The sequence below is a fragment of the Scyliorhinus canicula genome, chromosome 9 (genome assembly GCF_902713615.1).
Source record: "Scyliorhinus canicula chromosome 9, sScyCan1.1, whole genome shotgun sequence".
In the NCBI taxonomy this organism is placed as follows: Eukaryota; Metazoa; Chordata; class Chondrichthyes; order Carcharhiniformes; family Scyliorhinidae; genus Scyliorhinus; species Scyliorhinus canicula.
The window spans coordinates 175,317,783-175,344,223 of NC_052154.1; the positions used below are offsets into that span (position 1 = coordinate 175,317,783).

A 26,441-nucleotide genomic window follows, 5' to 3' on the forward strand; every position below is an offset into this window, starting at 1 on the left:
TGCCCATAGGGGGAGATGAGGGGCTTGTACAGGGCTCCACCCTTGGCTCCGCCCATGGCCCCTCCCACTACCAGAAGTATAAAGTGCTGCAGCCGTGTGAGCCTGCCCTCAGTTCTTCTGGTCGCAGGCAGGCTCTGTTGTAAGACTATTAAAACCACATGGGTAAACAAGTGGAAACTTGTTAAAGAATCCACCATTTTGAGGATCTGCAGGATGTATTGAGGGCTAAACAGAGTGCAGCATGGATCCAACTTTTTGGCAATAAGCTCAATCTCTGCAGTTCACATCTCTTCTGCTTGTTTCATGTCCATATGAGGATCATAGTGTGTGTCAGCGTTTGTGTTGATGTTTGCTGCACCAAAGTCAAAGAAAACCCTCAAGATTGTGATTATTATTTTTTATTTCAGTAAATTTATTAGCACCACTGTAAAGTTAGTAACAGATGTTTTAAAAAGCATAGCACCAAAAGTAAACCAGTATTCAAATTCTTCAAAACTTGTTTTGTGCTCCAGATAGTAGGCTCTGGGCAGGAACACCAAAGAAATGTTGCAGCTAAATTTACAAAATAGCAAATGTTCATTGAACAAATCTCTTGCGTTTCTTCACAGCATCATTTAGAAATTAGTCCCTGTCTATAAAATATTGATTATTATTTTATAAACGGTCCCGCTCTGGGACACTATACACTGAGAATTTTGTGCAATTTATAGCAAAGTAGAACTAAAATCAGCGAATAGCGAGGAAAACTGAGTTAATGTTCCAGGTTAATGACAGAATATTTTGATTCTACCTTTCTGAATTTTTGTTCTGATGAAAGATCATCAGCCTCTCCCCGCAGACACTGCCTGACCTGCTGAGTATTTCAGACTTGCAGATGAGTATAGAATAACAGAGCATTTACAGCACAGAAGATCATTCGGCCCATCGTGTCTTTGGTGGATTTCTGAAGGAGCAAAACATCTCCTGTCGCTCTCCTGCTATCACCCCGTAGCCCTGTGCATGCTCCCATTTCAGATCATAATCAAGTTCCCTCTGAAAGCCTCGATTGAATCTGCTTCTACCACAATCTCAGACAGTACATTCCAGATGCAAGCCACTCGTTGAGCAAAAAGGTCTCTCTTCATGTCGTCATTTCTACTTCTGCCAGTTATCACAAATCTGTGCCCTTTGCTTCTTGATCCTCCTGCCAGTCATAGAGCCATAGAATCACGACAGTGCGGAGGGAGGCCATTCGGCCCATTGAGTCTGCACCCACCCTCCAAAACAGCACCCTTCCTAGGCCCATGCCCCAACCTATCCCTGTAACCCCACCTAACCTTTTGGACACTAAGGGACAATTTAGCATGGCCAATCCACCTAACCTGCACATCTTTGGACTGTGGGAGGAAACCGGAGCACCCGGAGGAAACCCACGCAGACACGGGGAGAACGTGCAAACTCCACACAGTCACCCCAAGGCCAGAATTGAACCTGGGTCCCTGGCGCTGTGAAGCAGCAGTGCTAACCACTGTGTCACTGTGCTGCCCCAATAGGTACACTTTCTCCAGATCTGACCCCTCATGATTTTCTAATGCCGCTATCAAATTTCCTCTGAGCCTCATCTTCCCCAAGGAAAACAGACCGAGATTCTCCAATTGACCTACACCCCTGAGACCATTCTCGTCAATCTTTTCTGCATCCTCTCTAACGCCAGCAGTATTTTGCTTTTGTAGAGTATAAAGGTATCAGGTGCCAATTCTATTACATCCTTTGTTAAATAGGAAAATGGACATCGTTTGTGTCTTGGTACATGTCGACTATGCAATGCTCAGACACACTGAGATCATTTTTAGCTCAATATGTGTCTTGTACTGCGTATATAAAGCACACACAGTTATGTTGGGTGTTTGTATATAGGAATAAGTTTAAAATCAGAGTGCACACGTATTGCCATGACCCCAAATGTTAAATTCTATGTTTGCTGCAAATTGTCAATCATTACTAAGCCCAGATTTCAATCAAACAGCCTCTTGAGGAAACTCTTCGTCATGGGTGTCCTCTTCATTGTTGCCGGCGATTTCTTACGCGGCAATTTGATTGGGGTTCGCTTGATCTGTCTTTTCTTTTGTGGGGTTTGAATTCCTCGGTCAATGCGCAGGTGCTCCTTGCAAAAATACTTTGTGTTTTCCTGCGAAAACTGAATGAGCTGGGACTCTGCCAGGTCCATGCACTGGGCGTGTACCCAGTGACCGTCCTCCCTTGCACTGGAACAGAAAATCATGGCAGGTTTGTGGAGCTCTGTGGAGTAATGAGGTGCCCAGATGTTAACGTTCATGTTGCAGTTGGGGCTGCATTTAATCCAGTAGCCTTCCTCGTCGCCGTTATCCAGGTTCTCCGCATCGTCAGAGCCATCAGCCCCCACTTCAAAGTGAAATTCTTCCGAGTCTTCAAATGTGCTGCATTCTTCTGGGTCGGTGAATGATTCCTGGCTGCAAGAAACTTGGCTTTCTTCCTCTAACTGGCCGAAATTGGCGATGTAGAAGAAGTTGGCCTCGGCTGTATCACGTTTGCTATCTCCCGGGATGCCGATTAACACAGCACCATTCCCCATATTGTTCCCAAACCAGGTTTTGCTGGCTTTGATGTCACTGGTCCAATCTGGGGGCTCCCTTTCTAGGATCTGAATGTTGTTACTGTCCAAAATGATGGTGTTACAAAGCATTCTCTTCTGACTCTCGGATTCATAGCCACCCACAATGATGAATTCATCTTTGCTGGCTTGGGCCACTATTGCACTTGACACAGCGATGCCACAGTTGAGTATTGTGCACGTTACACTTGGAGAGGTCGCTAACAGGTCAACTTTCAGACTGAGCAACCTTGCAGGGCGGTGGTTGCTTCCGATGGAGTGACCCCCCAATATGTAGACGGTGTCCATTCTCGCCATGGAGACGTGGAATGAAAAGCCATCTTCTATTTCTGGCGTCAGGTGAGAGGTGCAATGGCCAGTGTTGATATCAATCAGAAAAACCCGGGGGGCGCAGTCGACCACACTGTTCCAGTTTTCTGTGGTTCTTTGCCCCGGAGGCCGATATGATCTTCCCCCAAACAAGACACCCAGGGTCAGCCCGTTGTTCTGAATCACATTGATGGTGTGGCCATATCTCCCCTGAGGGACATCCCCTCCAAGTTTTCTCTCAATGCAGCGGAGCGATGTCCTCTTGTTGCCCGTGCTGCTGTGAACCATCATGCAATAAAGCACACTGGACAAGTCATTATTTGGATCCCTTCCTCCATGAATGAAGTACAAGAGGCTGCTTGAATCTGAGGGGTCTGAGTGATGGGTGATTGCGGGGCATCGCAGTGGAGGGAGGTAGCAGGAATCAGGAGAAAACGACACCGCTTTCAGTTTGAGAACATGCCCCTTGAGCTGCAGGAGGAAAACTCCTGTGCTGCAGGATCTCCTTGGCCAACCTTTCTGACCAAAAAGGAAGATTTCCCCGTGAAAATTGAACAGCGAGAATCCGGTGGCGATGAGCGCAGTGTTGCTGTTATCTGAAACCATTTGCAGGGACATGTTTGCAATGGGAAGCTGACAAACCTTGCAAAGAAAAAGAAACATAAAAGAATATTAGAGCTGAAAGATTTATCGCAACATTGAGTGTGCTGGGTTTTGAGGAAGCTGAACTTCTAATAATGATCTTTATTGTCACAAGTAGGCTCACATTAACACTACAATGAAGTTACTGTGAAAAGCCCCTAGTCGCCACATTCTGGCGCCTGTTCGGGTACACAGAGGGAGAATTCAGAAAGCCCAATTCACCTAACAAGCACATCTTTCGGGACTTGTGGGGGAAAACCGGAGCACCCGGAGGAAACCCACGCAGACACAGGGAGAACGTGGAGATTTCCCACAGACAGTGACCCAGCCGGAAATCAAACCTGGGACCCTGGCGCTGTGAAGCATCAGTGCTAACCACTGTGCTACCGTGCCACGTAACCCCTCTGGAAACTCTTTGGCAGCTGCAATGCAGTTTTCCCCTATAATTTGTCTGATAAATCAACATTTAAAAACAAACTTCACTTTATATTTCAGCATTCAATTACTTTAAGTGGTGAAATTATTTTGTTATGAAACGAAAACATTGTGCATTGATTTTTTTTTTGGTTTTCAAAAAAATCAATTATTTGGAACGCACAAGCTGCAATTTCTTTCACTTTCCTCCAGCTCACTGTTTATTTCAATCCCAGCTCAGGATATGCTTCGTATTTTAGTTATTGTTCCATCGGTAGAGGGGTGGGGAAATTGTCCTGAGCGGGTTAATTGTACATCAGCCAGAGACAATGACCTGGAAACTGGTTAGCAGCGGTGGGGTCAGATTAGGAAATAATTCACGTGGTGGGAGAGGTTGGGAGGCTGCAAGTCTTGCCGGGCATTGGCCACTCATGTACTGAACGCCAGAGACCTCCACGGTATGCACCCTGCAATCTCAAACAGCCTCTCACTACAACACTGGATAAAAGCAAATTACTGCGGATGCTGGAATCTGAAACAAAAGAGAAAATTCTGGAAAATCTCAGCAGGTCTGGCAGCATCTGTAGGGAGAGAAAAGAGCTAATGTTTCGAGTCCGATGACTCTTTGTCAAAGCTAACAGACAGAGAAAGTGGGAAATATTTATACTGTGGAGTGAGAATGAAAGATGGGTCATAGCCACAGAAACCCAGGGAAACCGGGTGCTAATGGCCACAGAAACCAAGGGGAAAGAGTGTTAATGGCAGTCCCCAGAGAGAGCAAAAGATGTGAAAAGCCAAACAGCAGAGAAACTAACATCAGAGGATGAACTGTAGATGTGGCGGGAGGGGAAGGGGAAGCAAAGAGGAGAAAGGTGCAGGAAAGGTGGATAAGACTGGGGGGGATTAAATATATATTAAGAAAGAAAGAAATGGTAAAAGACAGTTAAAATGAAATGAGATGAAAACAAATGGGTCGAGGTGGGGCTGATCATCTGAAGTTGTTAACTTCGATGTTGAGACCGGAAGGCTGTAGCGTGCCTAACTGGAAGATGAGATGTTGTTCCTCCAGTTTGCGTTGAGCTTCACTGGAACATTGCAGCAGGCCAAGAACAGACACGTGGGTATGGGAGCAGGGTCTTTTGTCAAAATAGCAAGCAACAGGAAGGTCAGGGTCCTGAATGCGCACAGACCAAAGATGCTCAGCAAAGCGATCACCCAGTCTGTGTTTGGTCTCTCCGATATGGAAGAGACCACATTGGGAGCAGCGAATGCAGGAGTAGACCAAATTGGAAGAGATGCAAGTGAAACATTGCTTAACCTGGAATGAGTGTTTTGGGCCTGGGGTGTTAAGCATGGAAGAGGTAAACCTTAACCTTAACCTTTCTCCTCTTTGCTTCCACCGGCCGCCCACTATTGGTGATAATTAATCTCACAAATATCGCAGTGGATAGTTGTGGTGAATGTATTATACTAATAATCCACCAGTGTATTTGTATCTGTGCTGTCGCACTTGTATTTGTATATTTGTATCTGTGCCATACTGTTGCCCTTGTAGGCTTTTCCTATGGGCCATTGTATGGCATTAACCATAGGGGAACATGTTGGGCATGTATGGGCGCTGCCCATGGCTTCTCCCCCTTGAAGGGAGGTATAAAGAGCAGTCAACCTGCCGGCAGTTATCAGAATTGGTTCAGTCGCAGGCAGGCACTGTTCTAAGTTGATTAAAGCCACGGTTTACTTCTACTCAAGTCTCGAGTGAATTGATGGTCGCATCAATAGTAAACAAGACAGTTTTGAATGAGAGGTAGACACTGGAAGCATACATAAGATCAAGGCGACTGAAACTGATGAAACTTTGGAGGAATATCGTGAAAGTAGGACAAATCTCAAACGCGCAATAAAGAGGGCTAAAAGGGGTCATGAAATATCTTTGGCTAACAGGGTTAAGGAAAATCCCAAAACCTTTTATTCGTATATAAGGCGCAAGAGGGTAACTAGAGAAAGGATTGGCCCACTCAAAGACAAAAGAGGGAATTTATGCGTGGAGTCAGAGGAAATGGGTGAGATTCTTAATGAGTACTTTGCATCGGTATTCACCAAGGAGAGGGACATGACGGATGTTGAGGCTAGGGATTGATGTTTAAATACTCTAGGTCAAGTCGCCATAAGGAAGGGGGAAGTTTTGGGTATTCTAAAAGGCATTAAGGTGGACAAGTCCCCAGGACCGGATGGGATCTATCCCAGGTTACTGATGGAAGCGAGGGACGAAATAGCTGGGGCCTTAACAGATGTCTTTGCAGCATCCTTGAGCACGGGTGAGGTCCCGGAGAACTGGAGAATTGCTAATGTTGTCCCTTTGTTTAAGAAGGGTAGTAGGGATAATCCAGGGAATTCTAGACCTGTGAGCTTGACGTCAGTGGTAGGCAAACTGTTGGAGAAGATACTGAGGGATAGGATCTATTCACATTTGGAAGAAAATAGACTTATCAGTGATAGGCAGCATGGTTTTGTGCAGGGAAGGTCATGTCTCACAAACCTAATAGAATTCTTTGAGGAAGTGACAAAGTTAATTGATGAGGGAAGGGCTGTAGATGTCATATACATGGACTTCAGTAAGGTGTTTGATAAAGTTTCCCATGGCAGGTTGATGGAAAAAGTGAAGTTGTATGGGGTTCAGGATGTACTAGCTAGATGGATAAAGAACCGGCTGGGCAACAGGAGACAGAGAGTAGTGGTGGAAGGGAGTGTCTCAAAATGGAGAAAGGTGACTAGTGGTGTTCCACAGGGATCCGTGCTCGGACCACTGTTGTTTGTGATATACACAAATGATCTGGACGAAGGTATAGGTGGTCTGATTAGCAAGTTTGCAAATGATACTAAGATTGGTGGAGTTGCAGATAGCGAGGAGAACTGTCAGAGAATACAGCAAAATATAGATAGATTGGAGAGTTGGGCAGAGAAATGGCAGATGGAGTTCAATCCAGGCAAATGCGAGGTGATGCATTTTGGAAGATCTAATTCAAGAGCGGACTATATGGTCAATGGAAGAGTCCTGGGGAAAATTGATGTACAGAGAGATCTGGGAGTTCAGGTCCATTGTACCTTGAAGGTGGCAACGCAGGTCGATAGAGTGGTCAAGAAGGCATACAGCATGCTTGCCTTCATCGGACGGGGTATTGAGTACAAGAGTCAGCAGGTCATGTTACAGTTGTATAGGACTTTGGTTTGGCCACATTTGGAATACTGCGTGCAGTTCTGGTCGCCACATTACCAGAAGGATGTGGATGCTTTAGAGAGGGTGCAGAGGAGGTTCACCAGGATGTTGCCTGGTATGGAGGGTGCTAGCTATGAAGAAAGGTTGAGTAGATTAGGATTGTTTTCGTTGGAAAGACGGAGGTTGAGGGGGGACCTGGTTGAGGTCTACAAAATTATGAGAGATATGGACAGGGTGGACAGCAATAAGCTTTTTCCAAGAGTGGGGTGTCAATTACAAGGGGTCATGATTTCAAGGTGAAAGGGGGAAAGTTTAAGGGAGATGTGTGTGGAAAGTATTTTACGCAGAGGGTGGTGGGTGCCTGGAACGCTTTGCCAGCGGAGGTGCTAGAGGCGGGCACGATAGCATTATTTAAGATGCTATATGAACGTGCGGGGAACAGAGGGAAGTAGATCCTTGGAAAATAGGTGACAGGTTTAGATAAAGGATCTGGATCGGTGCAGGCTGGTAGGGCCGAAGGGCCTGTTCCTGTGTTGTAATTTTCTTTGTTCTTTTTGTTCTAATTCAGTCACTCCTGTCACATCACCTTCCCTTAGTTCTTGTTTACTATCCACTGTGATATTTGTGGGATTCATTATTTGGGAGCACTGGTAATAATATATTCAACATATTTCTAGGATACATCATCTTCTTATGGAATACTATAAGAGACATAACAAGATGGGACATCTGTTCCCCCCTACTTGCTCCCCCCCGGATTCCGGAACTAACATTGAGTGGATGAATTTACTCGGAAGGCTCATTTCCAGGGGGAAAATGCCGCTTGGATTTGTGGGTTTTGTAGTTTCCAGTGGGAAAATGCCGCTTGCGATTGTGGGGGTTGTAGTTTCCAGTGGGAAAATGCCGCTGCGGTTGTGGGGGTTGTAGTTTCCAGTCTCGCCCACCCAGACTACAGCTCCCAGAAAACCCCGCACCGGCTCTGCCCCGCCCCCTCAGCGTTGCTAAGCGACAGGAAGGAAGGTAAGAGCGCTGGAAACTGCACCAAAAATCTTTAAAATATTCATAACAAAATCCAAGTTTTTACTTATTACAGAATAAACTTATAGCAACGGCTGCTTAATAATACCCAGATGCATCTGAATCCTCAAACCCCAATCTGTAATAAATAATTAAATAACTCCCACAGCGGGATCAGGATCTGGAACAGGATTTGTATCAGGAGCTGGAACAGGATTTGTAACAGGAGCTGGAGCAGGATTTGGATCAAGAGCTGGCTAAGGTTCAGGAACTGTATCTGGATCTGGAGCAGGAGCTGGACCAGGATCTGGAATAGGATTTGTATCAGGATCTGGAGCAGGATTTGGATCAGGAGCTGGCTAAGGTTCAGGAACTGCATCTGGATCAGGATCTGGAATAGGATTTGGATCAGGATCTGGAGCAGGATTTGTATCAGGATCTGGAGCAGGATTTGGATCACGAGCTGGCTAAGGTTCAGGAACTGTATCTGGATCTGGAGCAGGAGCTGGACCAGGATCTGGAATAGGATTTGTATCAGGATCTGGAGCAGGATTTGGATCAGGAGCTGGCTAAGGTTCAGGAACTGCATCTGGATCAGGATCTGGAATAGGATTAGTATCAGGATCTGGAGCAGGATTTGTATCAGGATCTGGAGCAGGATTTAGATCAGGAGCTGCCTAAGGTTCAGGAGCCGGATCAGGAGCAGGAGCTAGATCAGGAGCCAGAGCAGGAGCTAGATCTTGATCAGGAGCAGGAAGGATCAGAATCAGGAACAAGATAAAGAAAAGCAGTTGTAGCTGGAGCAGGAGCTGGATCTAGATAAGGAGCTGGTTCTAGATCGGGAGCAGGAGCTGCACAGGATTGGGAATGAGATCAGAATTAAGAGCAGTAGCTTTATCGGGAGTAGGATCAGGAGTGGGAACACAATCTGGTTTAGGAGCCACAATGAATTACAGGAATAGGAGCAGGAGAATCAGGGTTAGGAGCAGCAGAAGGCCTTGGATACCCTCCTCACCAGTGCCTTCACCCCAATCACTTCCCCACATTCCTAGAATATCCAAATTACCTAACAAGCACGTTGTTCGGGACTTGTGGAAGGAAACCGGAGCACCCGGAGGAAACCCACCCACATACAGAGTATCACCAAAACCTAATAATCTATGTGCCTTTAGGAGAGCGGTCAATCTTAATTGTTTCATGGGATGTCACTGGCTAGGCCTTGAACCGCGGCAGTCCATGTGGTGTAGGTACACCCACAGTCCTGTTCGGGAGGGAGTTCCAGAATTTTGACCCAGCGACAGTGAACAAACATGATATATTTCTAAGTTAGGATGGTGAGTGGCTTGGAGGGGAACCTCCAGGTTGTGGTGTTGCCATGTATCTGCTACCCTTGTCCTTCTGGGTGGTAGTGGTCGTGGGTTTGGAAGTGCTGTCGAAGGACCCTTGGTGAGTTCCTGCAGTGAATCTTGTAGATGGTACAGATGGTCGGTGCAGACTCGATGGGTCGAATGGCCACCTTCTGCAATGTAGGGATTCTATGGATTCTATGCATGTTTGGCAGACTGTGTTCAGAGCTTCTGCTGTTTCATCTCTGACTTCATTCCATGTTCAAGGATGCTTCCCCTTGGGGCGCAGTGTTTTTAACTTTTGAGTTGCACGACTTTCTATTACTCTAGCCTATGGTAGAGGTATAATTTTGCAATATTGCAATAACATTTTGCAATATCAGTTTTGTTACGGACATTTCATTTTCTCTTCTGAATTCTAACATTCCTTCTCTTGCCTTTCGGCTTGGTACATGTGTAGGCCTCAGAAAGCAATACCTTAAGTTTCAGTGAACCAATGTTTTCTCCTGAAATGCAGTTAATTGAAACGAGGCCCTGGTGGCACTCGTTGCAATAAAAGATAGTGTTAATCACTGAGCAACCTGCATTGCCGAGCAATTCACTTTTCATCTTGTGGCAACTAGGGGATTTTCACAGTAACTTCACTGCAGTGTTAATGTAAGCCTACTGGTGATACTAATAAAGATTATTATTATTAAACCATTTTTTTTCAAAGAATCTGGCTTTCCTTAAGAAACCAAAACCAATTTCTTACAGAAATCTGACAAAATCATGTCATTTTCATTTCTAGAATTGTTCCTTGAATTTTTTTTTAATATGGAATTTCGATTGAAATTCTTCAATTTCCAATCAAATATTTAAACTGGACCTAATCAGCGTCTTAAAAATGTGAATTCTTCAACCATGGAATCAGTTGAAAATGAGCCTTGTGCTACTTCTTAATGTTCGGAAGGTATTTGCGAAAATGGAAAATCTTCATTAATAAGTAATGTAAATTAAGAGGGTGGATTATGGTTGCTTTTTGAAGTAATTAGTCGTATCCCAGAAATACAGGGCGGGATTCTCCGTAGCCTGACGCCGAAATTGGGATCGGCGATCGGATGGAGAATGGCTTCCGAAGCCGGAATCGGGGCAGGCGCTGGTTTGACGCCGGTTTGCGATGCTCCGCCCCCTCCAAATCGGCATCATCGGGACGTGCATTGAGTGCAGTCGCAACACCGTTGGCACGTCATCAGCCTGGTCACCCATGCTGCTCCGCTCCCGATGGGCCAAGTTCCCGACAGCACGGGCCATGTGTGGTCCCAGCGGTCAGGAACCTGGCGTGCCGGCTGTAGACAGTGTTCAGCGGTGATAACTCGGCCGGGATCTGTGTCGCTGGCTAAAGAACTTTTGCTAAGGCTGGGGGGAGTGGTGAGGGGTGGCCAGGGGGTGGGTTGTGGGGTCGGGGTGGGCGGGTACGTGGTCCACACAACCGACGCCATGTTTCCCAGCGCGACTGGTGGGGGCTTAGACGTGCGCAGCGATTCTCCGGCTGTTCTCAACGCAACCTGCGGGTGTTCCATGCGGCGCCGGTGCTAGCCCCTCACCGGTACCAGAATTGGGGAGGGATTTAATTTCCCTGTTGTAGAGCACTATGGCAAACAGTAAGTGCTCCTGCTGAGAGGATGGGAGATTATGTTTGAATTTCACTGGTTGATATTCTATCCAGTGATGCTGTCTGGGACATTCAGTGATAATTATTGCCAGTTTTGAATATGCATAACTGCAGAAACTGCAACATGGAGACTATTGCGTTTTTAGTTTTCATGGTTAATGATAATCACGGCAGACCAGGTATTAAATAATATTTCCCTTTCATTAAGTATTCACTAAAATTCAACATTTACACAAAATTTACATTTACAGTAATCTTTGTCCAAATTTATAATTCATTTGACTTTTGTATGTAGAGTGGTTACTCTGTGGAAACCTTTCAGATTTTTGCACTTTTTAAAAAGGCAACTAACCAATATCCAGTTTGTTAATTGTATTCTTGATAGATTAGAAACTGGAGGGAGTTTGTGGACTGTCCTTCCCTGATCCTCCAGTTTTCTTAATTTTCCTTTACTCGGAGATTGGGGTGGGAGACAGTTTCACATTCACCAACTGCCCTCTGGTATCTCACCATCTGACCATACTTGATGTCTGAGACTCGTTTGATTATGGATAGACCTGACATCTCTCCCAAATATCGAAATCGGGTGAGGCCGGCACGGTGGTGCAGTAGTTAGCGCTGATGCCTCAGGGCACCGAGGACCAGGGTACGATCCAGGCCCCGGGTCACTGTCCGTGTGGAGTTTGCACATTCTCCCCATGTCTGCGTGGACCTCACCCCCACACATCCCAGAGATGTGCAGGGTGGTAGATTGGCCACGCTAAATTGACCCTGAATTGGAAAAACTTTCAAAAAAGAAATTGCCAGGGTGCAAATCACCATAAGTATCATTTTAATTGGGTTTTGGATTTAAATTCTGAGGCAGTCACAATTGGAAACGAACTGAACTATTTCAAGAGTTTAAATTCAACATGTTTGTTCTCAGATTATGCACGTTACAGGGTCACATTATAGTGTATCGGAGGTTGGAGCAGCATCAAGTTTAAATGGAAAAAAAACAAATCTCACAATCTGGGCAAAATAAATGGTTGCTTGTCACTGTTTATAGTTAATGATAAATCTATTTTAGTTTATCTTTTATCTCTATCTCTGTACTAAATGTATTTCAAGTCACCTTAACTTTCTTCCAATACAAAGGCAGTTGCAAAATATTATAGGTTTTTAATCACTGTCTTTTCTGGCTTCAGGTTTCCTTTCAATAGAACTTGAGTAGATTAGCTACCAGCCTATTCTGTCTCTGATCCATTTTGCTGACTGCATTATTATTCTTTGAATACAAAAATTAAACTTAATCAGGATTGATAAGATTTTTATCTGTAAATACAGTATGGAGATCTTCACTGTTAGAGAATAAATAGAGCACAAATATGATAATCAGCTTTAATCACCTGTATAAGGACATGATTTCTCCCCCACTCAATTATCTGTACCATTTACTCTCTTGAGTTACAAATGGTAATTTTAAATAATATTCTAACTTTATTTTCAGTTTGTTCCTTATTAACTATAATCTTTATTATTGTCACAAGTAGGCTTACATTAACACAGCAATGACGTTACTGTGAAAATCCCCTGCTCGCCACACTCCCTCAGTGTACCTGTTGGTGTACACTGAGCGAGAATTCAGAATGTTCAATTCACCTAATAAGCACGTCGTTTGGGACGTGTGGGAGGAAACCGGAGAACCCGGAGGAAACCCACGCAGACACGGGGAGAACGTGCAGACTCCGCACAGACAGTGACTCAAGCCGGGAATCAAATCTGGGTCTCTGGCGTTGTGAAGCAACAGTGCTAACACTGTGCTGCGGCACCACCCGATATAACCATAGCATTAATGGATACAATTTTGTAACAAATTGTATTTAATATTTTTCTGCACTAAGTTATTTATGCAAAGCTTGGCTCTGATTATAAGAACTCCTGGCCAACAGTCAACAACTTTTTTATACTTTAGAGTCTGCGATAAATCAGTCAATGATAAGAACCTTTCAAAACAGTTCCACTATTTTAAACCTGTAAATAATCTATTGAAACACATGATTGCTCTGGGCTGGATCAGCCAATGTGGTAGGACTGTAATCCTTACCTCTAATCGATTTTTTCAGACAATTTTAACTGGACAATACCAGGCACTTTAGAAGACTGAACTTGCTTGTAGAATTAGAAGGTGCAGAACACTTGGTAAATACGTAGCATAGGTCCGTGTTGGAGATTTTTGAGAGTTTACAGCTGGGTGCAGATGGTACCAAGCACTACCCTGATGACAGTAACTGTCTGATTACTGCCGTACAACAGATGCAATAATGACGTGGCATGTTCCAAATGTACAAGATAACCAATACATCAATGCACACAAGTTACTATCTGCAAAGTTTAATCTTAAGTCCTTTCTGAACACTCACATCCTCCCAAAACTTGGTAAAACCCTTAAAAGTAAGTTTCCTTAGTTAGTTAGCTTATTATTAATCTCATTTTAAATTGAAACCGGAGCTTGAGTATGAAGGAGAGACTTTCTGCTGGCTTAGGCCAGTGATAGCAGCACAATCTGGATGGAATTGGACAAACCAGCACAACATAATTGAGGCATTTTAAATGTGCATGACGCCCAAAACCACTTTGAGAGTTCTGTGATCTGTTACACTAGGTTCAATATTCAACCTGACCCCATGCACCAAGTTGAGAGATTCCACCAATTGTGCATTTCGGGAAAACATATTCTTTAGATGTTACAGGTGTAGACTCATTTTACGTTTATCATGTCAAAAATATATGCAAAGGAACTGACTTGTGTACATCAAGAAATTAGCAAATAGTTCGGGATAGTTTAAAAAAAATTATTTTTAGTGATTTGAAATAAAGTTACATTCAGATGGAGGACTGCGTACCTTTATAACAAATGCTTATTTTTGGTGATAAACCCATTTTGAACACTTTTGCTCAGCCCATAAGCATAAGCCTGACCCCGACCTTCCTGACGCTTGCGATTGCAACTTAGCATCCTGCTCTCATGCCCACATGTACACCTTTGGCCTGCTGCAATGTTCCAGTGAAGCCCAACGCAAGCTGGAGGAGCTACACCTCATCTTCTTACTCGGCACGTTACTCAGGACTCAACATTGAGTTCAACAACTTTAGGCTGAGACCTTTCTCCTCCATCTTGACCGTTTTGAAAAATATCCCAATGCAACACCCCGGTCCCCCCCCTCATCACCGGGCCATCTGTCACTTGTTCTTAAGTTTCTCTTTCACTGAACACTAATTGTTATCCTCCCATTAATTTATTGTGATATTTGACCTTTATGCAACTACTAGCACCTTCTCCTGTCATTAACATTTTCTCTGTCTCGTGATCTACGCACCGGAATGTGGCGACTAAGGGCCTTTCACAGTAACTTTATAACTTAATTGAAGCCTACTTGTGACAATAAGCGATTATTACTTATCTTGTTGCAATCTCTCCGAGCTCCCACCAATCACTGACCTTTTTTCTCCTCTGCTCCAGCTGTTCCACCCGCTCTTATACACTCTATCACCCAACACATTCCCTCTCTCTATAGCTCTGAAGAAGAGTCAGATGGATTTGAAACGTTCTTTCTATTTTTTCTCTCTCCACAGATTGTTGCCAGACCTGCTAAGTTTTTCCAGCATTTTGTTTTTGTTTCAGATTCCAGCATCCATAATATTTTGCTTTGATGTTGTTAATAAAGGTTAATAAAGGCACCAGGTTTCCACTCTTAAATACACCAGGTGGGATTCTCCACCCCGCGCCGGGTTGGAGAATCGCTGGGGGCGGTGGGGGGGCGCGAATTGGCCGGTCCGCCATCGGCACCGGCGCGGTTGCCATGGCGCCAGTTGGGGGCCGCTCAACACCCCTCCCCACCCCCCTGCCGGCGATTCTCCGCACGCGATGGGCCGAGTGCCCGCCGAGTTAGGCCGAGTCCCGCTGCGTCGTTCTCGTATGGTCCTACTCGGCGGGACCTCGGCGTTCATGCTGCGGGGGGTGGCCTGGTTGGGGGGGGGGGGGGGGGGGGGAGGGGGTACCGACCCCGGAGCGGGGTGGGGGGGGGGGGGGCATCCACAGTGGCCTGGCCCGCGATCGGGACTTATCCCAGCGCCGGGCCCCTGTAGGTCTCCGCCATGTTGCATCGGGGCCGTCGCGGAGACGGCAACCCACACGCATGCACAAACGCGCGCCTGCTAACGCAGGGTGAGGCTCTCCAGTGCCGGGCTGGCCCCTGTGCGGCACAGGATCGCTGATCCTAGGGGCCAGATGACGCCGTCGTAAAACGCTCCGGCGTTTACAACAGCGTCAACACTTAGCCCCAGGATTGGCAAATCCCACCCAGCACCTTCAGTAGAAAAGACAGAATTATGTTTCATTATTCAGCCTCATTGTGCTGGCTCATTGACGCTTTTACATTTGTGATGAAGCAAATTAGTTTCAGCAGAAACTTGAACTGTGACCTAACCTGTGCAATTATGAGCATATTTTGTGACCGTAATTTCCTGATCCTGCCCAAAGTGGAAACTGTGCTCTAATTTAGCAAAACATTTTCGAAAAGAATTACCTAGTTTTGGTGCATGATTTGGAAGACAGGTTATGTTTACGTGAAGTTGTTTGTGTTATAATACAAATGCACACTAATGTTAATTCAGTAACCAAGCACCTTTTGATTACAAGGTGATCTTGTGGTGTAGTGGGTACTGTCCCCGTCTCTGAGCCAGGCACTCCAGGTTCAAGTCCCACCCCTGGATTTGATGGCCAATGAAGGTATGTTCATCAAGCGGCCAATCAGGTTAAATATCAACCTGTAAATCCTCCATCACGATCCAATGGCAGATGGTAAGAGCGGGAGAGGTTCCATCGGAGCTTCTCCCATCACTATCCACACCTTCAGACGCCAACTTGCAGGAAAAAGTGCATGACTGTAACACATGATTGTATAGAATTCATAAGATAATTTTTGGCATAATTTGAGACTTCTAATGGAAACATTCCTGATTTATTTCCCATAGATATAGTCACGATATACTACTAGAAATAGGAAAATAATGGGCAGGATCCTCCAGAATCGGGAAACGCGATTGGGCGGAGGATCGGTTTTGCTGCCGAAATTGTGGCGGCTGCCGGTTTCACGCTAAATTACAATTCTCCATTGTCTCTATAGCGGCATTAATGCGTTCCAGAATGCACATACAGCACATTCCAGAATGCACATACAGTAAACGGCATTGGCATATCATTAGCAGGCCTGACCCGGTGTTCCCAGGTCCTCCGTGATTCTCCGCATCCACTGTGGTGAATTCCCCACGCCGAGGTTCACTTGTGCTTTTAAAAATCGTGAAACATACGCCGTGGCTGCTGAGGGAGAGAGAGGAGGTACGGAAAGTGTCCAATATCGCCATAGTTTGCTGACAGTTGTACCACTGGCTGGGGGGGCTTCTGTGTAGTGGAGAGTTGGCCTGGAGGATAGTGTGGGAAGGTGAAATTGAGCTGGAAGATCAGTCTTTATCTTGTTGAATGGCAGAATGGGCTTGAGGGGTCGAATGGCCTCCTCCAGTTCCTGTTCCTTATGTAATCTTGATGAAGTTCTGCTCTTATGATACAACCCCAAACTTTGCATTCCCTCTCATGCTAACGGCCCATTGTGCTTAGTTAACTGACATCATGAACTCAACCAAGGTGATTTTAACACTGCCTTTATCACCTGCCACTGGCGATTCACCACCACCAACAGACAGCTGCTCTGGCACCCTAACACCCCGTCAATCTCCATTCAACTGAACAAATGAGTCTCAGCCAGGCTGATCCACCCCCAGTCCAGACCATCTCTTCAGCGTTCTTCACCTCTTGGTCTACATCAGCAACATGAATTTATGTTAGCCTAATATATAGTGTATGCAACAATATTTCTCTTTACCGCAGCACTTACATGAGCAGCTTACACATACATGCCTCAGTGTTGAAGCATGTGCCAGATCTCACACTCTTAACTGCAGCATGCAGATGTGACCTTTTCCTTAGACCTCTCTGTGGATGAGCCAAGCTACTCACCTTGCTGAATACAGCAGGTCATTGAACCTTTTCTTGCACTGAACGAGGGAATGCCTGTGCTCTCTATTGCGCTTATCCCAGTTGTAAATTGTGTTCAGACCTTCTTGGTTGTGGCAGATGGATATCGAGGGCCACCTGGGTAGAGGGTAGATTTCCTGCTCTGGACTCCTTCCTGATCAGAGAAGCGGGGGCAGCTGGTTCCATCCCTTACCCCACAGCTCCCCAGTGTGACATTCAATCAATGAAAATGTAAGGATAAAAGAGTCCTGGGCCAGTCCGATTACAATGCTCTCATTCACTTTTACAGCCACTCAACAGTTTCACCACATCGTCAATGATTACTGTTAACAGCGTGGTGGAGACGTGCAATTTATGTTGCGGCTCTGTGACCCCAAGGCAGCGAGCTGTGTTCCGTGACCACTGATGCCCTACTGGTTTACTCCCTTTAAGTCAGGCTGCTATGCCATGACAGTACGCAGCTGTGAAGGAGCTGGTGAAGGGACAACAGTGTGGGCACATCTTGATAGATGGGTGACAAGAGGGCAAGTGGCTGGGATTATGAGCATGGTACTGTTCATCGTTCATCCACTGAGTCGCGGTAACTAACTACGTGACTGCAGCATATCTGAATGAGGTAAGGGTGGTAAGACAGTACCATCTCCCTGACTGTGCTGTGAACCCACACCATGCTTTCAATGGTTCACTTTGATTAGGCAGCAATGATGACAATTCTCCCATAGGGAAAGCCCATGATGGGCCATCTGTTTCAGAGTCAGCCATCAGTTGAACAACGTATAGATTGCTCACACTCGCCTGACAAGTCAATGATATCCCCTCTGAGGCACAGGGACTTCACCATGGATGAACAAACCCCTCAAATATGCCTTTCCGAAGGTCCACTTTTCATGTGCACCCAAGTTCCCTGACCCAAGCCGGGCAAGCCTCCGACCTGTCAATACTCCAATGTTGCCTACCCTGACTCATAATATAGCCCGCCACCGCAGAACACAAATCTAATGCGCATTTCTAAAGGCACATCTTAGGCATCTAATGCGCATTTCTAAAGTCAGGTTGCTTCCAAAAATCCAGACCATGGTCTTTGTTGCCAGAAATATCCAAGAAAAATGTCAAGAACAACGCCACAAACCTCATTGCATTCATCGACGTGACCAAAGCATTTAAATAAAAGCAAAATACTGAAGATGCTGTAAACCTGAAATGAAAACTGAAAGTGCAAGAAAAACTCAGCAGGACTGGCAGTATCTGTGGAAAAACAAACAGCTAACTTTTTGAGTCGAAAAAGACTTTTTCCAGAACTGCCGGAGTTGCACTTTGACTGTACTATCTTGAGTGGTAGATCAGAAACTGATGTCTTTGAAATCTGGACTGGATTGGGGTACCAGGGATGGGACCGTAGATCAGGAAATGCACTCGGTTTTAATTGGTTAAGGTATCATCAGCTGTTAAGTGGAAGGCTGAATTTTAAATGTTGCAAAGTGAACATTCTAGATTCTAGAAATCTTGCTCTAATTTTACTGTTAACTGAAAATCACTATTCTGCAACGTGTAGTTTTTCAATGCCCAGGGATTATCACCTCCACAACTGAAGGTGGGTGGAGTTAATGATGCAATTCTCCGGAAAAATGTGGCAGCAGCTGTCAGCTCGGGGAGTATGACTAGGAAGACTGACCTTTAGAACAGGAAGAAGGTCAATGACCTACACCGGGCAACACGAGTGAGTAGATACCCAATGGTGCCGCCCCCCCGGTGAAGGGAGCATCTGGTCCCAACACCCCATGCGAGCCCCAGCCCTCTCTCCACCCCCTCCCCCCTCAGCATCTCCCCCCTCCTTACACCCCCTCTCCCCCCACTGTAAACCGCACATGTGGTTAACGATGCCTTCTCTGTGTCTCCTCGGGAAAAGCTCTCCCATAATTGTCGGGAGTGGGCCCAGTCTGGTGAAGGGGTGCTGGACTTGATAACCCTCACCTCCTTTAAGGGGTGGGCCCTGGAGTTGGCCAGTGTGGCCGAGGACAGATGGGTCAGCCACGCGGAGGCTGGCGGACGCCGCAGAGGTGAGGACCCACCGGATTCCACCCGGAGGACCTGTCAAACACGAGTTGTTATTGCCTTACTGACTGACCCATCCCTCCCATTGACCACATGTCCATTCTCCCACAGGTCCAGCAGCCGACGGCGCCAGCCCATCGCGGGGGCCCCCTCTCCTGACTCCGAGGAGATCGCCTCAGAGGAGAGCTCCAAGGATGCATGCGTGGTCGCGGCACAGCTGTCATCCCCATCCCCACCAGTGCAGATGTGGACATGCCAGTGGACAGGCTTCTGGGGCACAATCTGGTGAGCACCACCGCTAATGATGTACATCAGGTGGAGGCAGGAACCCCCAGGCGTGACAACAGTTGGAGAGCTGCTGGATCCCAAGACCCAACTGGGTCCCAGCCGGATGCTGAGCCTGTGGAACCCTTTGTCCTCGGTCCCCGATACCCCGTTTTGCTGGGGGCTAGCAGGGAGGCAGCATAGAGCTCGCAGCTCCAGCTGCCGATATGGCCCGCGGCACTTCCAGTTCAGAGGCCGCACACGGTCTGCAGCAGCCGCGCCGTGCTCCATGGTGGACTCACCCGCGTACCTGGACCGCCAAAGCAGTACCCCCCATTTGGCCGCTTGCGCGCCTCGGACCGCCCGCCCACAGTGCCCCCAGCCCCAACTGAAGCCCCCCCTGCCCGCCGATCGGCCCTCCCCCGACTGTGGCGGCCCCGGACCGCGTCCGCAGCCGACATGCCGAGTTCACGAATGGTGTGAGCAGACATAACCCACACTGTCGGGAACTCGGCCGGTTGGGGTTGGAGCATCGCAGGGCTGTCCTCAGGCAATGGCCTGAGTCGGTGGATACTCGGCGCGGCGTACTCTAAAGTACACCGCTTTTCAGGAGACGGAGAATTCAAAAACCAGCGGCGCTCCCGATTTTGGAGGCAAAACGGATTCTCCGCCCCGTCGCCAAACGCGATTTTGGCGTCGGGGAGCGAAGAATCCAGCCCTTAGTCTCCAAGACGGAGAATCCGGCCCCAAATGTCTCTCTAATTCATATATAAGAATGGACATGCCTTAATTATTACCCAAAGCAATTTTGAAATGATTTGATGGGGTAATCCAGTCCTTGATGCCCACTCTGGTTCTGAATGAAGTATGTTTGGAGCATCAGTCTGCTGCAGTGCTAACGTGTGACTTGACACTTTCGTGAGGAAACCGAAAAAGTGAAAAAATGCACCATTTTGAATCTGATGTTTCAAATGTATGATATACCGTAAACTGATCACTGGAATAGAATTCTCTAGTCTTTAATATTATGATTATAGAGGGTGCACACTGCCTCTCTCTGACTGTTTACATTCTTTATAATGTACCTTGCCAAATGTTACATTTTTTTGTGGTTGTTACTGTATGAAGAACTCTTCGAAGAATGGGAGCTGACAGATGCTACATCTCATTAGTCAAAACCACAGAAAAACAGTTCTTTGCCTTGTTTAATTCATCACAAACGAACTCTTCTCCAAGATTTAGAGACTTAGATTAGTAAGCTTACAGCTTGGCTTATTTAAAAAAATTAATATTTAGATGCCATTCTCATTATGGACAGAAAATGAAGTCCTGGATTTTTAATGTTCAGGTGCAAGGTGAAGTCAGCTCATTATAATATATATTTGATCCTCTTAGTATTGTTGGGACAGGATAAAGATAAGGGGCAGATTATCTACGACAAGAGCTCCAAAGAGGCTGATGGTCACTTTAAAGCAACTGAGGGCATAAATGGCAATGGATGAGTTTGAGTAATGCCCCTTTCAGTAACATAGCTTTAGAGTTCTTGCAGGAAAGGCTGGCTTAAACAGCAATGTCAAAGTAACATGGATGATGGAGATAGAACATGTGGATTTTACGTTGCCCAAGGTCAAAACCTAGCAGCAGGAGGGAAGACATTTGCTGGGCTTTGCAATGTTTCTCAGGTAAGTGTACGAATGTATGAATGTATGTCGTTTTCAGCAAGCATAAGTTAGCCACATTACCAGCTTGACTGATTATCTTAAATCGGTTGTTAGTGTAGCTATTAGGCCACTCAGCAATGTTAGCCATAGGCTGTACGTCCAAGGGATTGACTGATTGAAACAAGCAGCATGTTCCTTCAGTTACTCATATTAGGCAGCGTATAGACTATGCTCATCCAGCCCATTCTTGCAAAAGTCACTTAGATGTGATGCCACGATAGGGCGGCACTGTCACTCAATTTGTTCTATGCTATGTAATGTTGACCATATGTCTCTTAGAAGCACTAAATACGCTGTCAGAACAAGGAGCCTCAAATCTCATGTTCATATGCACAGAAGGTGACTGAAGACTTGAATGATTGGATGGCACATGTCTACTGTTTTACTCTCTTCCTGACATATATATCCCTTTTATCTTTGAAGATGTGACACCTTCCTAGCGCTAGAGAGAAAAGGAATAAAATAAAACATACCAACCATGTGAGTTTGGGGAGGACCTTCCATCTGCCCGATCCCACTGCCTCTTTGCCACCACCCCAGAATCTCTATGACTCTTTCCTCATAAAGACTGAAGGGTTACAGCTTCCCCAATTGCATTTTCTGTCTCCAGTTACCTCTGAAGACAGGTGACTATGTACATGTTCACTTACGGGAGCCTGACCCTGTGTTTATGGGTGGCACGGAGCACGTTCGGACGAGTGGTTGCTTGTCAGGCCTCGATGAACGCGAAGATTATTACCGCTTTCTTAACTTTGTTTCCATGAGCTATGACCTCCGATGTTGGGAACTGAAAGGAGTCACGTGTTGGCTGAGGTCCTGTCTGCTGGCTCAGGTAGATCTAAAAATAATCCCATGACAGTTTTTGCAGAGGAGCAGTGAGCTCTCCCAGTGTTCAGAATTATTTCCTTAACCGGCAGCACTGAAACAGATTAACTAGACATGCATCCCGATTGCTGTTTGTGGAATCTGCAAATTGTTGGCGGTGGCACATTTTGGGACATCTTAAGAATGTAAAATGTGCTTTATAAATTACAAGTTACTCATTCTTTCGACAGGAAAATTATTCTGCTACTTGTCTGAAGATAAACAATGCAATGAGCACGATTATTTGCACACAATGGTGCTATAAGAAAGTTGTCTGATCACTTACTTGATAACAGTTGCCTTCTCCAGGATATCATTTGCCTCTCCAGGGTGTCAGTTGTCACCTCACCAAATATATACGTAATATCATTGATTAAAAGATATTCCAAACAGACTTTCCAGGTAAATTCTTTTAAATTCTGCAGCAGTTTGTATGTTTCCTAACTCAGTTGTCAGTGATAGAAGTCAAAACAATCGATAGCAAGAATGTTTCCTGTTACAAAACCACTGGGTTTTGCATAAACCATTCAGAATGCCTTGTGTAAACATTTTGTGCAGGTTCATTCGAGATTCCCCAGAGAACAGATTTGCAGAAGTTTGAGTTTTGTTCTATTACAGACTTTAACTGTTATTTTTTAAAATGCTAGACAGCATGCTTCATGATGCGGCATCCTTCTTTCATTGTCAAAAAGCATTTTACATTTCAGAAACGTGTCAGAGTATTTTATGTTCCATTTTGCTTTGGAAGCTTCTCAGTAAAAATGCCAGAAATGTGTTTCTTAAGCAGTTCAATTTTATCACCTTTAATGATAAATCACAATTACGCCAGTAAAAAGCAAGCAATGGCAAGTCTGCCATTCCCAATAAAAATCTTGCTGGAATTAATTTCAGCAAGACACATAGCCCTGTTTGGTGCTTTTTTGTCCTTGGGTTTCCTCTTAGTTTTGTGAGCTGCATATATACAGCAGTTTTTGCTGTAGAATTTTAAAAAAAAGTCACATATGTCCTTGCTATTCACCATATTGTAAACTGATGAAAATGGCCAAGAAGTTCGGTGACACCATGCCTGTAATTCAGACACCAAGTGGGTGTTACAGAATCCGATATGGTGAACGCGCATTATAGATTGCTCTATTGGGTTAGACAGCCCTGTCCACGGTACCAGCCAGGACTATTGGAGATAATGACAAAAATATTCAAATTAGGGTCTTACACCTGCTGCTTTAGGGGCACTCTTGTGAGACATTATTTTTTAAAAGTTGCTTTTCATGGTTGAATAAAGCCACCATTGTCCCAGATGACCATAAGCTGCTCTCCTCTTTGAGGGGGAGAGCTGATTGGTGGCGATTTAACCTCAGGGTCACCACACCTCAGGCAAGGGGCAAAGTTGAGAAGTCAGGGCCTTCATGAATAACCTCAGCTGGTATAGGACTTGAACCCGCACTGTTGGCCTTGCTTTGCATCACGAACCAGTTATCCAGCCAACCGAGCTAAACTGGCCCTCATGATTGAATAGTTGGTATGCAGTGTCTAAGATGTTGGGTGTGGGAAAACACGGGTTGCAATAGTGGTGAGTGTGTGAACATGAAGAGGAGATGGTGGAGTGATTATGGGAGTGTGAAGAGAAACAGGGTAGGATGTATTGTGCATAGTGAGGTTAGAGGTGTGAGCAGATAATTAGAGAGCAGTATTCTTCCCTTAACAACCTGGTCAATTCATTGATTTTTTTTCCCCCCAGCATTGTAGTCATGACCTGGAAGATAAGTTCCTGGCATTGGCCTCATCAGCACCCTCTTTTCATTGGTAGCAAAGGTGTAATCTGGAGGACTTCCTGCCCCAAACAGAGACTAGGATTTCCATTCTTCTGTCCACTGTCTGCATCAGGGGTACTCTGCCTAAACCCCTTGCAGTCAAATTATCCCTTTGAAGATGACTCTTCATGTCTGCAGCCAAAGTGCACCTATCCTTTATAGGTGCTCAATCCCTTTAAGTGATGTTGAAGATGTCCAGTTTCCTGAGAGAATCTTCTGGCAACCTCACATTTGTAATTTTACATGGAAGTTCTGAAGTTCCGGTCAATGATTCCATGCTCCTCCAGAGATTGTGTTGAAGTCTCTACAGATGGAATTCATTATTATAAAAATTCCAACGATTTAAAAAAAATGTTTTAAAGTTTGTTTATGGTTTTTTGCTTTCTTTCAAAGTCCTACTTACATCCTAACCTTTATTTTGCTGTGAAGTGATTAAAAAATGAAGGATAATCACTAGATTTTGTTTCCTGGTTTAAAAACAAAAACATGGCTGGAAATACGCAGCAGGTGAGGCAGCACCTATTGGAGAGAAACCGAGAATGAGCTCGATGACCTTTCATCAGAACTGGCTACTTCCTAGTTGACTGTTGGTGAGAATCCTTCAATGTGATTGGTTCCTTAACCTTTCTGATGACAGCAATATTGCTGGACACTGACAGAATTCAGACTCCCCGATAGTTGTCGGCAGGAAGGTGAAATACCTGCCACAGAGGTTGCTGGATCTTTGTGGGCAATGTTCTTTGACACTAGTGTTGAGTGCCCTCGCTTCACCACTAACCAAAATATATACAGGTACATATTTTATATCTTTCATTTAACTATTCCCACCCTCCTTATGTATTCTAGATTAAATATCTCTGCATTCGATATGCCTGCTGTGTTTGGATCCCAAACTATGGAGGAAGGATTAATAGTCTTTGATGTTTTGGATAGATTTTGTAGCAGCCATGAGCAAACGTATGCTGAATTCCTGAAATCGTTTATGCACTTAAAAAAAGGTAAGCATTTTCGTCAGAAGATGAATATTAAATGATGGATGAAGATGAGGAAAGCATAGAGAGATGCTTTCCCTTTTTGGGCATAATTGGTAATTCCAGTGCAAATAATGTCTGCACTGCATTTGTTTTAAAAGGTGTTCCTCCTCACCAGCTATAGGATCCGGCCAATCCTATTTGCATGTCGCCAATGTAAAATCTGCAATGAAATTGTGTAATTAGTCAGCATATTAAAAAATAATTTAAATTAGAAGTCAATCCCTGACATATTTTAAAGATGGTAACATGGTAAAGTTTAATTAATTTAACTGAAAAAGGGTTTCTCATAAGAAAATAATCATTTTAAATCCGTGTCAATTCACCACTTGCGACTACCCTGATTTTAAACGATGAAAGTCCAAAGATGTGCAGGGTAGGTGGGTTAGCTATGCTAAATTGTCCCGTAGTGTCCAAGGATGTATGGGGTCAAGGGAATAGGGTGGCGTGGGTGGACCTGGGTGGAGCGCTCTTTCGAAGGGTCAGTGCAGATGCAATGGGCTGAATGGCCTCCTTCTGCACTGTAGGGATTGGGATTCTTTGAAACATGACAAAATATATAGAAAATTATTTTCTAGTTAAATTGGCATGTTCGGTTCCTTTGCAAATGGAAAATAATCCAGGTGAAACCTTTTAAAATGAACCTATTTAAGTCATTGTGCCTATAAATGAACACAATTAGTGGAAACTCCCAATGGAGATTAATTCACTCTGGGGAGCATGGAGAGTTTTGTGAGCGGGGCCTGCTTGGAGGATAAATTTTTCGCTCCCACTAGCAGCCGGATTTCTGGTGGGCTGAAAAACAAAATTAGGCATGAGGCCAAAAATCGGATGGTGGAAAAACAAGTTGGAATTTCCCCTCAGGGCTTTTATGGTGGTCTCATGGCAGATCGACTTTCCTGCTGATCCCTGTCGGGAATGCAATTTACATATAATAGCATGTCATGAATACTCATTAAAATCACAACTCGCCAGATGCACGTTCTCTCTTCTAACTTAGTGCCGTGTCAGTGGCTAATTAGACCAGTCTGATTTACAACTGGATAAAAGTGTTTGCACCTACCCACCATTTTTCACTCATGATTTTGAGGTGTGTATACGTAGGGCGCGATCCAAAGGCCGTGCTAACCCTAAAAAGTAGCTCGCCATGACGCACCATGGCCGATGAAAACCGGGAGTCCCCGCTCCCGGGACTTACCTGATTCGCAACGCTTCGCAAGATTCAATGCGGTCTTGCGAGATGTTGCGATGTAAATGCCGCTCATTGTGGGCGGAAACACTTTTTGGCAAACCTGATTATTAGAGCGAGACAGTTAGTCTGACTCTAATGTGCAAATTCCCAAGGTACCTCTGGCTTTGGAATTCATTCCTTCGCTTCGGACACCTCGGGTAAGCGCCAT

General features: G+C 45.3%; 2 protein-coding genes across 9 annotated transcripts in view; one reads left to right on the plus strand and one right to left on the minus strand.

The window, feature by feature from the left end:
- Positions 1-382: 382 nt before the first annotated feature.
- rag2 (recombination activating gene 2) lies at positions 383-22,657 on the minus strand. Of its 4 annotated transcripts, none has more exons than XM_038808260.1 (2): positions 22,486-22,657; positions 383-3,580 (listed from the first exon to the last, which is right to left on the minus strand). In XM_038808260.1, the coding sequence occupies exon 2, from the start codon at positions 3,554-3,556 to the stop codon at positions 1,994-1,996; it is 1,563 nt and encodes a 520-aa protein (XP_038664188.1). In that variant the 5' UTR covers positions 3,557-3,580; positions 22,486-22,657; the 3' UTR covers positions 383-1,993. The 4 variants fall into 4 exon arrangements, with proteins under 4 accessions (XP_038664188.1, XP_038664187.1, XP_038664186.1 ...); XM_038808259.1 differs by lacking the exon at positions 22,486-22,657 and adding an exon at positions 22,075-22,167; XM_038808258.1 differs by lacking the exon at positions 22,486-22,657 and adding an exon at positions 21,986-22,160.
- The window catches only part of LOC119971926 (intraflagellar transport associated protein), a 36,485-nt gene continuing 18,210 nt past the window's right edge, over positions 8,167-26,441 (plus strand). The window contains exons 1-3 of one of the 5 annotated variants that reach the window (XM_038808266.1): positions 20,796-21,296; positions 22,391-22,601; positions 24,857-25,008. In XM_038808266.1, coding sequence (XP_038664194.1) covers positions 24,879-25,008 — 130 coding nt within the window. In that variant the 5' untranslated portion in view covers positions 20,796-21,296; positions 22,391-22,601; positions 24,857-24,878. Of the gene's footprint in view, positions 8,229-19,611; positions 19,636-20,794; positions 21,297-21,939; positions 22,168-22,390; positions 22,602-24,856; positions 25,009-26,441 lie in introns of those variants that run through there. The other 4 variants (XM_038808265.1, XM_038808268.1, XM_038808262.1 and 1 more) reach the window with 4 other exon arrangements.